The sequence below is a fragment of the Harpegnathos saltator genome, unplaced genomic scaffold (assembly GCF_003227715.2).
Source record: "Harpegnathos saltator strain DR-91 unplaced genomic scaffold, Hsal_v8.6 scaffold779, whole genome shotgun sequence".
Lineage (NCBI taxonomy): Eukaryota > Metazoa > Arthropoda > Insecta > Hymenoptera > Formicidae > Harpegnathos > Harpegnathos saltator.
In genome coordinates this window covers 785,753-799,869 of record NW_020230625.1, presented here as the reverse complement: position 1 = coordinate 799,869, position 14,117 = coordinate 785,753, and the positions used below count along the sequence as shown (strand labels likewise).

The 14,117-nt window shown below is 36.2% G+C and overlaps 2 protein-coding genes and 1 long non-coding RNA gene across 3 annotated transcripts; 2 read left to right on the top strand and 1 right to left on the bottom strand.

The window, feature by feature from the left end:
• Positions 1 to 535: 535 nt before the first annotated feature.
• LOC112590314 (uncharacterized) lies at positions 536 to 1,204 on the bottom strand. The gene is made up of 3 exons (XM_025306422.1): positions 1,056 to 1,204; positions 832 to 976; positions 536 to 719 (listed from the first exon to the last, which is right to left on the bottom strand). The coding sequence occupies exons 1-3, from the start codon at positions 1,191 to 1,193 to the stop codon at positions 589 to 591; spliced, it is 414 nt and encodes a 137-aa protein (XP_025162207.1). The 5' UTR covers positions 1,194 to 1,204; the 3' UTR covers positions 536 to 588.
• LOC112590317 (uncharacterized) lies at positions 653 to 1,296 on the top strand. Its single transcript, XR_003114115.1, has 2 exons — positions 653 to 776; positions 852 to 1,296. It is a non-coding gene; the product is annotated as an uncharacterized LOC112590317 (long non-coding RNA).
• A 1,871-nt stretch (positions 1,297 to 3,167) lies between these two features.
• uex (metal transporter uex) lies at positions 3,168 to 13,539 on the top strand. The gene is made up of 14 exons (XM_011138220.3): positions 3,168 to 3,798; positions 7,571 to 7,850; positions 8,304 to 8,459; positions 8,698 to 8,853; positions 8,934 to 9,122; positions 9,446 to 9,619; positions 9,955 to 10,126; positions 10,387 to 10,578; positions 10,756 to 10,902; positions 11,031 to 11,171; positions 11,273 to 11,545; positions 11,655 to 11,890; positions 12,210 to 12,431; positions 12,828 to 13,539. Exons 1-14 carry the CDS (start codon positions 3,251 to 3,253, stop codon positions 12,981 to 12,983), a joined length of 3,042 nt encoding a protein of 1,013 aa, XP_011136522.1. The 5' UTR covers positions 3,168 to 3,250; the 3' UTR covers positions 12,984 to 13,539.
• Positions 13,540 to 14,117: the final 578 nt, after the last annotated feature.

Sequence of the window (14,117 nt, the reverse complement as noted above, 5' to 3'; positions counted from 1 at the left end):
AGTATTAAATAGAAATGAGGGAACACAGAACAGACAAGAATCATCCGATGTAAGTCTTATACTCCGGAGGACATCCGAAAAAGATAAAATACGAACTTAATTAAGAGAATTAAGCTGCATTACGATAGTTACGATTCTGTTATACATTTATATATAATCTATTGTTCCAGCAACAGCCATCTTCTGTAGCAGAAGCAATGATATTAGATACAGAAGCAGCTGTTATAGCGAATTTTGAATTTTTGGGACATACAGACATGGACATGGAAGAGGAAGGAGATGGAGACGATGAAATTTATGATGCAAATACAGATACCAAACCAAATAAAGTAACGCTTACTATCATCTTGCGTTTTAATGATATTGTTCACGCTATTTGTTAACATAATTTCTTATTTTTCAGGCATCTATCCCCCTTCTAGCGGGAAGATGTTGATACAGATACAGAGGCAGAAGTATTAAATGAATTAAATCTCCTCACAGAAATTGAAGAATCGCCACCTGGTTCTATCCACCTGGAAATGAATTCTTCAAAGGGGTTAGTAAATCTCTTTTTATTCGTGTATTTTAAGATAAAATATAAACCTATTACAATAATAGATATTTTGTAATATTGTCACATATAATCACATAATCTAATGATGCCTGTAGGTTTATTACATAGAAGATTACAACAAGATCCAAGACGCTCAAATAATAAAGAAAGCGGTGACTCCACGCTGGAATTCGGAGAATTACAATTATGTGTTAACAATGATGCAGAAATATCGTACGATGTAAGTTTTATTATGTTTTATTATTTTTACGATGTAATTTTTTTATTCCACTCACCTAGACCCATTTCTATGCAGCACTTTGTGTGATCGTACCTCGGCTCGGGACATCCGCTTACGCAAAAGTAGCAGTCGCTCAATGTAGATATCTTCTCACATCCGTGATGCTCGCAGAGATTATCGAAACGTCCGAAGAGATCAAACTGTATTCATTCAAACTGTAACTTACATAGCTAAAAAAACGACTCAACTGAAATACAGGGGAAAATTCTTGGAACTTACATCGTACGATATTTCTGCATCATTGTTAACACATAATTGTAATTCTCCGAATTCCAGCGTGAAGTCACCGCCTTCTTTATTATTTGGGCGTCTTGGATCTTGTTGTAATCCTCTATGTAATAAACCTACAGGCATCATTAGATTATGTGATTATATGTGACAATATTACAAAATATCTATTATTGTAATAGGTTTATATTTTATCTTAAAATACACGAATAAAAAGAGATTTACTAACCCCTTTGAAGAATTCATTTCCAGGTGGATAGAACCAGGTGGCGATTCTTCAATTTCTGTGAGGAGATTTAATTCATTTAATACTTCTGCCTCTGTATCTGTATCAACATCTTCCCGCTAGAAGGGGGATAGATGCCTGAAAAATAAGAAATTATGTTAACAAATAGCGTGAACAATATCATTAAAACGCAAGATGATAGTAAGCGTTACTTTATTTGGTTTGGTATCTGTATTTGCATCATAAATTTCATCGTCTCCATCTCCTTCCTCTTCCATGTCCATGTCTGTATGTCCCAAAAATTCAAAATTCGCTATAACAGCTGCTTCTGTATCTAATATCATTGCTTCTGCTACAGAAGATGGCTGTTGCTGGAACAATAAATTATATATAAATGTATAACAGAATCGTAACTATCGTAATGCAGCTTAATTCTCTTAATTAAGTTCGTATTTTATCTTTTTCGGATGTCCTCCGGAGTATAAGACTTACATCGGATGATTCTTGTCTGTTCTGTGTTCCCTCATTTCCATTTAATACAGGAGTATTCATTTCATCTGAGTCTGTATTATTATAATATGTCCCACCACGTATATTTCATTTCTCGCCTTTCGTCGTGAGTCACTGCGCAGGCGTGCTCCACAGGCGGAGCAGTGACTCTCATTCTTCTCGAGTCGGGATGCGTTCCGAAAGTTGCAAAACAACGGTCACAAACCTTTATGCTCGCAACCGTACATCAGACGTCTTACAGGTCCGATATCCAATAAGGACATCCTTGTTACGTCCAATTTATGTCCACAGACGTAAATCGGACATTCGGACATAAATTGGATGTGAAACGTACATCCATTGGATGTCCGGTGCAGTCTGGGCGGCAAGTACATATCCAGTAAAAAATTTTTTATATTATATATGTTTATATTATATAAAACTATACAAAATATATAGAATATATAAAATTCCCAGGTAGCAGACTGACGTCAAATGACATACTAATGACGTCTTAATGACGTTAGCTAACGTCATTAAGACGTCATTAGTACATCATTTGACGTCAGTCTGCTACCAGGGTTATGTATAAGTTATTATGTAATTTTATATAAAAGTATCACAATTTCATATATTATTATCATACATAATCATATATATAATTAAATATAAATTTATCCATATATATATGTATATGGACAAATCCTATATATAAGTATATATAATCATATATAAATTGAGGTGCTTTCATATAAAATTATATATAATTAAAATAAAATTTAAAATAAATATATAATTATATAATAACTTGACATACATAATTTTATATATTTTTCTATAATTTTGTATAGTTATATATATAATTATATGTAATTATATATGTGTTATTAGATAAATATATATAAAAAACGACAAAATATAATAATAAACAATGTAAATGAACAGTTGTATATAAAAATTATATTCAACACTTAATTGGAAATAAACACAATTATTCACATTTATCCATTACAATTATACCTACACATGTTATATCTATTCTATAATCTGCATTTCTTTTCTACAACTTTAAATACAATAAATAAATTGTATTTTTAATACACAATGTATAATATAAAAATATAATTATTATAGCACTATTCATCATATACTTATGTTAAAATGAAAAAGTATATATCATTCTTGTATATTCATATAAATTCAAAATAGACCGCCACCGACACGTCATATCCAGTTTTACTCCATGACGACATATCTGCCGATCTCTGATTAAGAATCTCTAACCGGAACTAGCGGGCCGTTATTGATGGCCGCGCCGCGCACAGGAATCCAACACCGCGCGGCGCGGAGGCGTGCGTAGTCGACGGTCGCATACGCATGCGTGGGCGCGCAGTCGACGAGCGCGTTATACATAAATACAACACTACCGCAACGGGAGCGAGTGAAGTTTGTCTCAGGATACGTTGCTCGTATGATGGCGCAACATGTTGGCCGTTTGTTCACAGCACAGCCGGCAATTCTTCTGTTGCTCGTTCACGCGCTTGTCGCACAGTTAACGAATAACGCGTCGACGGCGACGTCCAGCGAGGTCGCCAAGGTGGTCGCTCGTGGCGACAACGGTCACGTCGACACGTCGTTCGCGACGCTCGACGCGCGGTTCGCGGTAAGTTCGGCACGCGTGATAACAGCACCGGAACTGCTCGCGTTGTCAATGCCTGTCAACATTACCTCCGCCAACGACCACCACCACCTCTTCGTCGAGTTCCTTGGCACCGCGTTTAATCGTCCCAACTTTACGCTGCGATGGTCGCTACACCCGCGTGGCGAGTGTCCACGCCTTCCGGACAACACCCTGGACCTCGTGTGGACGTCGCATGCGACCAACCGCGGGATCTATCAGTTTCGCAACAAGCCCGAGCCGAATGTCGCCTTAATCTACTTCTGCCTGAGAGACAACGAGCACGAGACGTGGACGAGCCTCGGCGAACACATCTCAATCAAATTCCCGGTACGATCAGAGTAAGTAAGCTTCCAGTAGCTTTCTTCGATATCCTATGCATGTCTCATCTTTCTCTAGTTAGCTGCGATCGAACCGCTGAACGAGTTACTGTTGGAACTCTTCGGAAAACCCCTCGTTATGTTCAGATCCGAGAACTTATTTCTGTATTTATCTAAATTTGTTGGATCATCAGTATTATAAGAAGATAGACACAAGAGAACATACGAAACGTACTTCCTGATTTCCATAACCAGACATGACATTAAGGGTGCGTTCCATTTCACACATATGCGCGCTTTTTTTATAGTATACGTAACATAAACTATAGATAAATACGCGCATATGCGTGAAACGGAACGCACCCTAAGTCATCTCTTTTTTTCTCTCTCTGTCTTTATCTCTGTCTCCTTCTCTGTGCCTATGTTCGTCTCTCTCTTTCCGTCGACGTTCCTCCTTGCCCCCATCTCTTCGCAATGCTGACAAGTCTGTTAACTTTTCCTCAGATTGTTTCCTGTGCTTCTATCTTGGTCCTTGCTTTTTTTACTCTGTACCTCCTCGTGAATCTTGTGAGTCTGACTGCATCCATCATGTTGGACAAGTATAGACAGTTTTTAAAATTAGCTTGGTATTGAGAGAAAAAGTGTTGATTGTGTGGTAAAAGTTCAAACAAGGACCTTGCCAAAAAGGTAACTGAGAATTGAGAAGACAGAAGTTGATTTATTATACCAAAGTCAAAATGAGGCATAAATTTCATATGCAGAATTGGTACCTTATGAATATCTTATTCTACATATGATAGGTAATTATTACATATCTCTACAATATGTCTGAAATACGTGTGTATATTTCACTTTGATATCTCTAACTGTATCTTTTGTATAGTGGTCATAGTTTGAGAATACATCTTCCGTCTGCAAATTTTTCACTATATACACAAATGGTCAATTGCTTGAGTAATCACAAGCCAACACACAACATTTGGATGTCATGTTTTCTTAGATCAAATTTGTACACGAACATTGTGAGATATCAGTTTGACAACAAAACTCAGACTTAAAGGCTCTCCAAGATAACATGGAGAAACTTTCCAGATAGCACAGACATCCTGAAATCATCCTGGAGAATATATTCAGGATATCTTTTGGGTCTATTCTGTAACTTTTAACAGTAATTTCCATATCCTTAGATTGTCGTTGCGCAGATGTAATACACGATAGAAAAACTATGTATCGACAACATGTGACTAAAAACATTATATCTTTAAAAGTTACAAAATAGACCTATCGACATGTACATAATGATTACAGGATGTTCTGTACTGTTTAGATTGTGATTTCATAATTCTCTATGTACACAAAACGTCCTATTTGTTTTTCCTTTTTTTCCTCTTCCTCTCCTAAAGTTCCAATTCAATCCGTTTGATCTTCCCCACAACTGGGAATGAACCCAGGTCCAACGGACCGAAAGGATGTGAAGAACGGCCTCGATGTGTGAAAACAAAAAAAGAACGCGCGATGGGACCCACATTTTCCTCTTTCATTCTTACAAATATCACAGCACGCGTGTTGATTTACGAAGGCAAAGGAGCAACTTTGTGTATGCGTGCGCGTACACATACAACACAACGGATCGTTTAGTTTTGTTAAATCGCGCCCAGCGAGCTCTGCTCCGCCGCGAGCGACTGTTTACTCAACATCAACATTGAGAGGAACGCGACGTCTTGTATTAGGTAATAGAAAACGCTGTGTTAGTAAAGAACGACATATGTCGGCGAGAGGAGGAGCGGAGCGGCGGAGGACAGGAAGGAGATACATTTTATCGGCCTGGCGAAGAATGCGCAACTTTAGACGCATACATTTAGGATTACTACGAAAGGAATTCGTCATCGTCATCGGTGTCATCGTTATCGTCGGCGTTTCACATCGAAACACACCGGCGATAACTACCCGTCGATGTTGCCCGACGTATCCATTGACCGCGTCATTAGCTGGCAGCGGGCCAAGCAGCCGACCGACCAACCGACCGATTCAATAGTCAAACTTGGCCCGCGCTAAATCAGTAAAAATAGATTACTGGTGTGTATATGTGTATATGACACCTATATATTGCGCGTCTCCTCCTCGCCGATAATATTGCATGGTGGCGCGTTGTTTACGCGCGCGCCGCGGAATTTATCGCTTCATACGGCCGTATGATTCCAATAAATTGCTTTATGGCTTTTTCGTTTCCTGAAGAAGAAACAGAATAAAATGGAATAAGAGCAAAAAGAGAAAAGAAAAAATAAGGACAGCAATAAAAAAGAAAATTGGAATATCCTCGACCTGATTAAACGTGACTTCCCGATAAACACCAGCCAACAGTAACGCTACAGCAATGTTATAATCGATATTATTCTACTAAGTAATATAAGTTCAAGCCTAATAGCACATGTGAATTCGGAGGACGTTCGGAGGATATCAAAGGTAGATTTTCTATATTCTCTACATATTCGAGATGTATGCACTGTTATACAAAAGATATACTGTGTTCAGTTTTCCCATGTTCTTTTTATATTGAGGAACGTACCTATTGAGAATGTTTTCTAATGTATAATAAGTATATATATATTCATTGGTAAAAATTTCGCAATCACACTTACACCTCTCTAATACCTGTCTTATATATGTACCTCTCTAATATGTAGAAATAACAGATATTTTGAAATCTAATGTTAAGTGATTAACCTTGTGTGTGTATGTATATCTATATAAGCACAAACGTTCCTCAGTCATATTGAATATAGATGTATATTGAGGGTAAATGTATTCCTCAAACAGAAAATTTGGACATACAAACATTCTCGATACATTTTTCTGTACATAAGATTTGTATATCTCGAATATGTAGGGAATACATTACACGCAATCCGTTTTTGTGATATCTTTTGAACACAAAGTGGCAAACTACATATTGTATTGAAGTAAATGTTATGAATATTTGTTTCATGTATTCATAGGTTTGTAAGTCTATTATAAGTTCGTCATAAGCATTGAATTTATTTGAAGCATATTCTAAATCCTGGTAAGTTTAGTACTTTAATGAAGAATATTAAAATTAGAGAAAAATATTAAACAAAGCAACATTTGGTTTGCTTTTCCTACATTCACAGACATAGGAATTTTCTTTCTCTTTTTGTTTTGCATTCAACGATAATTCGCGAAGTATCATTGTTTGAATATTTCACCCGCGGGGCGATAGCCTTATTTGTAAAAGGGCTCTCATTACATACATGCTTCCCAGTGATTCATTCTTAGATTAGCCTGGAATTGATATCTCTGGGAGACGAACTCTGATAACGTCTCATGCGTCCCGGTCGATTTGACGCGTTAGCCTTTTAGTTCATTGCTCTCTTTTTCTACACGTATATTGGGTAAATGTAAAAGTTCTTGTGAATTTCGTGATAGAAAAATGTATGTATGTATGTGTGGACTAAGTAATTTTATTAAAAATGATTTCTCATTCTATCGAGTGATCATCATTATTTTCTATTATCTTTCGCTAACTTTTCTCAGGTAAAAGATAAAAAACAGTTTCTAATAAAATTATTTTCATTTTTCACCACGAAATCCATGAAAACTTTTGCATTCACCTTGTATATATACATATGTAAGTTTGAGAGCGTGTGGCAAGACTCGGGACGTCAGAACTGAGCGATGGAAAGCACGACGAAGACAGTACGAAAACACAACGAAATAAGAGAAAGGATGCAGACCCACTTTGTTTATTTATATCGACGGTAATTTTTGTCTGCAGGGGATATCATCGTTCACGACGGAACGACCCACTCACCCAACCTGATGATTCCGAGACTTCGCAAAACGATACGGACATGCATATCGAAGGTTTACGGGTGGAGATGGCCGACAAGGAACCTAGTTACAATGACGAAGGAATTCCCGAAATTTTGGTCGGCACCAAGGCGGTGATTCGGTTGTTTGGCACCGGTATCACAAAAGACACATTGATCACATTTACCGACGTACCGGCGAAAAGAGGCACTGTTTGCGACAAAATTAAGAGTAACGAGTTTCGTGTGAGTGTTATATCATTTATTCACAATTGCTTCGTGAGTGAAATGTGCGCGTACTGAGAGGAAAAATATCTGAAAGTAAGAAATATATTTATTCAGTGTGTACTATTTACACACATGTATCTAATTCCAAATTTTTAGTTTGAATAAAATACACAATTGCTTCCATAAAAAATTAGATCTAAGAAGATGTGTATTTTCTCATAAGGAAGAAATTTGTTTGCAATGTAAAACTATGTATGTTAGTACAAGTAAATATGTGTATGCTATTAGTACTCATCGAATAAATATTTTCAATTTCATTTTGTTTTTTCTCTCAGTGCAGGGGTAATTACAAAATTGACAGAAAAGTCTTTATACAAGCTCTTATAGAGCCTTTTACACTATAAATTGCAAATCAATTGAGACTTAATTTGATGATTTTATTTATCACAAGAATTAAATTTGTTCTTTCAGGTAGAGAAGGTAGAAGGAAGTACAGCAACTATTAGCGTAATACTTCCTCCGGGATCACCGTTTTATATATGTGCGAAAAAACCAACATTCGAGAAAGACAGTCCAAAGGAAGACCTAGTCCTCTTCAAGCATCAAGGTACTGCGCTATACAATACTGTGAGTATTTCTCTCTCTCTCTCTCTCTCTCTCTCTCTCTCTCTCTCTCTCTCTCTCTCTCTCTCTCTCTCTCTCTCTCTCTCTCTCTCTCTCTCTCTCTCATACTCTTCCGCTTCCTTTTTTCTTTCCTCCTTTTCCTCTATTTTCTCTTTGCATTCAGAGACACATTCGTGTGAACAATTATAAAGTTCATTTTATTTAGTAGGTAGAACAATGTTTTACAAATCAAGAATTTCAGATTCGCACATATGAGAAATTATTACCGCTCTGGGTCACTATTTTGATCATTCTCATTTGTCTCAGTCTTTCTGCACTATTTTCTGGTCTCAATCTGGGTTTAATGGCGATGGATAGGACTGAATTGAAAATACTCTGCAATACTGGCACGGAAAAAGTGAGCGGGTTTATTCTCTTGTCATCTTATTGCGTTCCTCTTCCTCCGCTGATAACGCATATGTTATCTTTATATTGCAGGAGAAACAATACGCGAGAACTATCCAGCCGGTAAGAAATCACGGGAATTATCTCTTGTGTTCAATCTTGTTCTCCAATGTTCTTGTCAATTCGGTGTTTACGATATTATTAGATGATCTGACATCCGGATTGGTCGCTGTTATCTGCTCAACATTAGCTATCGTTATTTTTGGCGAAATTTCACCGCAGGTACGTTTGCTATATTGAAGTTTCTCTCGATCTTCATTTGAGAATTAAAAAGTTTCTCTCCTACACTCTGAATCAGTATCCTTTAGTATTATTTTATAATTTTGCAAATAGTAAATTATGTGAAAAATATTTTTTAGTATAGATTTTATCTTTTCATTAGTTTTTATCTTTTTAATATAGATCCTTTCATAAATTTTGTTTTTTTAATATAAATTACAAGTTGCAGTAAGTTGTAAATTTTTTAACTGTAGCGAACGCTTTATCCGCGTTAATTGTTGTAACATTTCTGATAGTTCAACACGTTAAAAATGTATGTTTTACAGGCTATTTGCAGCAGACACGGATTGTGCGTCGGCGCAAAAACTATCTTTTTGACTAAATTGACAATGTTAGTGACTTTTCCGTTAAGTTATCCAATCAGTAAGATTCTAGATGTTATTCTCGGTGAAGAGATAGGAAATGTGTACAATCGAGAAAGATTGAAAGAGTTGGTCAAGGTAAGAAATTAAATGACTAAATAGCAATGTTAAACAACTATGTGAATTGCATGATGATACATATTGAAAGAAACAAAATAGTTATAGTTATGTACTTATGTAGTTATGTCACGGTGTGCGAATACTTCTCGCGGTATACATTAACATATCTCTAACATGTACGAGTAATTGTAATTAGCCGATTTCGTTAATGAATTTGATTTTAAACGGGAGTTAATAATGCTTGCAAGTTTTCGAGCATACGTCATAGAAAAATCTGATTAGAAATATCTTTGAGATATGCATGATTATTTGAAATTGATGTATTAACGCGTACTATACAGGAACCTTTCTAGGTAACGACTGAATACAACGATTTAGAGAAAGATGAAGTAAATATAATTGCAGGAGCGTTAGAACTGCGGAAGAAGACCGTAGCAGATGTAATGACCAGAATCGAAGATGTATATATGTTGAACTATAATGCTGTTCTAGACTTTGAAACTGTGTCTGAAATTATGAAATCAGGTATGCGAAGATACTTCAAGCGTGCTTTAACGATGTTCGCTCACTCGCTCCTACTCGTAAGAAACGCCATACCACTGTGACTCGCAGATGTTATCAATTCAATTAAGTGCTCTTCTTACAGAGATAAATCTCACATTAGATAAGCATTTAGCTTCCCTTATCAAGACTACCTAGTTACCTAAATCGATTGAATGCAGGTTTTCGTATTAATTTTATCTAGTGACATGAAAATGGTAGAGTTAATCCTGCTTTATTTGTAGGTTTCTCCCGTATACCGGTGTACGAAAATGTGAGAACAAATATAGTGACGATGCTATATATCAAAGATCTCGCATTCGTCGATCCCGATGATAATATGCCGCTCAAGACACTTTGCCAGTTTTATCAAAATCCATGTAATTTTATCTTTGAGGATGTTAGATTGGATATAATGTTTAAGCAATTCAAAGAAGGTACGTAATCATGCACTGAAAATACCCTCTCCCTTCCTTTCTTTCTCTCTGAATCGATGCAAAATAATGATAAAAAATCGAAAACGTAAAATGTATAATATATAACGTATAATATATAATTAATAACAATGATGAAGTTATTTTTGAATGAACGAGTGACGTAATTGACACTTCCAGGTCACAAGGGTCACATGGCTTTTGTACAAAGAGTTAACAACGAAGGTGAAGGTGATCCGTTTTACGAGGTGATTGGTTTGGTTACATTGGAAGATGTTATCGAAGAGTTAATTCAGGCTGAGATTATTGATGAGACAGATGTATTTAGTAGGTTTTGTTTTTATCGCTTATTCGCGCTCGCTGTAAACTTATTTTGCTTGAATTGTGATTTTCTCTTCTCGTGTCTGAACGCTAGCCCTGTAAAACGTTTAACGCCAAAACCTTGTCCCTTACAGTGGATAACAGGAGTAAACGTAAGCGACAGGTTCGTCCGAAAATGCCGAAGGACTTTACGATATTCGCGGAGAAAAAGGAGAACCAACGGATTCACATCTCCCCACAGTTGACCTTGGCGATGTACCAATACTTGTCCACAAGTATGAGGAGAATTGTCTTACATACTATAAAGCATTCACAGATTATTTTTAAGATACTCACGTTGGATTGGGTATAATTATGTAACGTGTGGTTTTTCCAGCTGTGGACACGTTTAAGCCAGACGTCATATCGGAGACAATTTTGCGACGCTTACTGAAACAGGATATTATTTATCATATTAAAGTAAAGTCGCGCGAGAAAGCTAAAACGGATCCAGCTGCGATAATCTATCAGCAAGGAAAAGCTGTCGACTACTTCGTGTTGATTCTAGAAGGTCGCGTCGAGGTGACAGTGGGCAAAGAGAACATGATGTTCGAGAGCGGCCCGTTCACATATTTCGGATCTCAAGCACTCACCGCTAACATCGGAATTGGTAATATCTTAATGTTCCGACAAAAATCAGTACTTATAGTATTTTAACTAATATATTTATCTTCAAATGTGGATCGTCGGTTAAATGTGAAATGTTTCATCATTTTCAGCCGAGTCACCTACAAATGCAAATCCGCAAACGGTAGGGAGCATTCAGTCCGTTAATTTGGATTCCATGTTGCGCCACACTTTCATACCGGACTACACTGTGCGCGCGGTCACCGAAGTATTCTACGTGAAGGTCAAGCGATCTTTGTATCTTGCGGCAAAGCGCGCCACACTACTGGAGAAAAGCCAAAAGGATCCGTTGCCTAGTCAGGAACAGTTCGACGACGAGGTGGAGAAGGTAACTCGCATCGCATAGATCATAAAACGCTTTAAATATCAGAACAACTCTATTATAACCAACCGCGAATGGACAAGATGATAAATAACCACACGTTGATTTTCTTCGTGTATCTGAGTTAAATATATCTAAGTTAAATATTTATTTTCTTTAATAACTTTTATTCATTAAAATATTAATTTAGTTACTAATTTAATGAATTTTATTGATTTACTTAATTTTAAATATCTTAGATATATTATAAATTTTTTATTAATATCGTAGAGAGAAAGATAAATCATATAGATGATTTTATTAATTTTTTTCCAACAAAAAACAGTTGTTACATTCACTGGAGGAGGACGATCGTAGTGTACCTGAATCGCCGATATTACCCTCGGATAAGTCGGCGGAAAATGAGAAGACAAAGGACCTTATCCATTCGCCTATACGCAGCGTAACGGCACCGACGTCGCCGCTTCCAGCTAGCGCCAGCCCGGTTATCAATTCGAAGTCCATTTCACCGCGGAACGATGGAAAAGCGAAGAGTTTGTCAACGAAGGTTTTTACAGATTTCATTTTTCTATATCTGTGCTTTTAATACATTGACTGTCAACTGTCAGTCCACTTACATGTTTCTTTTCGATGAGTTTTGCTTTAATAGTAAATGTAATTAAATATAACATATTAAAGTAATGTACTAATTGTAAAATAGCGTCGGAAACACACCATTTCCTAATATTATTGTGGCAGTTAATGTGTTAACATGCCATTGTTTGCGTATACAATAGTAAGATTTATATCGCGCGTATGCATAAGTTCAAGATTTTCTCTGTTTCATTTAAGTTGTATACGCGCGCGCACACACACATACATACACACAAAAATTAATCTTGTTTCTTTAAAAGATTTATCTCTAAGCTTCGTCGTCTTAAGTTGAAATATATGCTTATTCAAGGTACAAACGAGTCCGGTGGATATTCAGAACAAACTTGACCTAGACTCGGAGACTTTTGCCCGACATTCAGAGGCAGCGCGAATGTTGTCCGTCAAGAAGACGAGTGAGGACGAGGAGAGAACAAATCTCTTGCCTACTAAGCAAGATCGTTCTTAACACATGCAGAATGGCCGACGATACTCGGTGCTCTCGTCGGCGAAACCTACACTGAAAGCAACATCGAGCAACACAGAGCGGAACATGCTGGCATGACATATTTTGCTACTGTGGCACTAGGTAGTACTTGACGAATTATTTTAGATATTTATCGCGCGGTGAAGATTGCACGTGAAAACCATCGATATTTCGTATTCTTAACGATTATTGGCTTAGAGGCTGTACCCGATCTCAGCTTGTCTTTTTTTTCTTGCAAAGTCGCTTAAATATCTCAAAAAAGTATATTGAAAATTATCTCTTTTGTAGTTTATACAAAGATTGACCAATTCTATTGGGTTGTTCGAGCAGATTCGAAAGGTTCGAAAGAACTTTTCCGGAAAATTCAAGGCCAGCGGTACTTTCATAGCAAATATAATTTAATCTTTTTTTTTTTTCATTTTTATGATTTTATGATTTGGTATAAAAAACATCAGTATATCAGTACATCTTTAAATCGTTAAATAAAGTTATGCCCAACAATTAAAGTAGCGGTCTTGAATCCTTCGCAGGAATTCTTACACAAAACTTATTAATTATTAATTATTAATTAATTGAATATATTATAAATTTGTATATATATAATAATATATACATATAATATAAATATATACACATATATATATGTATGTATACATATATATATATATTTGTACTTCATACATTATAAATCTATTATAACTACTAACTATTGTAGCGATATTAACATTTTTGAACTGTAATTTGTTGAACTGTAATAGGTTGTAACCGATAAGATCAAAAGACATACATACTCATTCTTCGGACTTTATTTGATTACAGAAGCTAAGAATTGTTTTAGTAACAATGTCGATTCTTATCGTCATTTTTATGTAGTTTTAACCTTAAGGTTGCGAATCTATATTGACTTCTCTGTCATTTTCTCCAAATACGTTTTCTAGATTTTCCTATAATGCAGTTAGGTAATCATTCTCTATAATATATATTTACTCTATTTATAATATAATAACTATGCCACAATCGCATCGGCATACGCAGCACGAACGGGTACAGTTTTTAGCTAATTACAAAATAATGCCTCGACATTATCCTGAATATATTTTAGAATAGAAATTTGTT

Coding starts and splice junctions, on each gene's coding strand:
- uex (XM_011138220.3), top strand. CDS start 3,251: ATGATGGCGCAACATGTTGGCCGTTTGTTCACAGCACAGCCGGCAATT. Junction 11,172..11,272: donor GTACCAATACTTGTCCACAA/GTATGAGGAGAA, acceptor TGGTTTTTCCAG/CTGTGGACACGTTTAAGCCA. Junction 12,432..12,827: donor CGAAGAGTTTGTCAACGAAG/GTTTTTACAGAT, acceptor TGCTTATTCAAG/GTACAAACGAGTCCGGTGGA.
- LOC112590314 (XM_025306422.1), bottom strand. CDS start 1,193: ATGATGCCTGTAGGTTTATTACATAGAGGATTACAACAAGATCCAAGA. Junction 977..1,055: donor ATGCAGAAATATCGTACGAT/GTAAGTTCCAAG, acceptor GAATGAATACAG/TTTGATCTCTTCGGACGTTT. Junction 720..831: donor CTGCATAGAAATGGGTCTAG/GTGAGTGGAATA, acceptor TCCGAATTCCAG/CGTGGAGTCACCGCTTTCTT.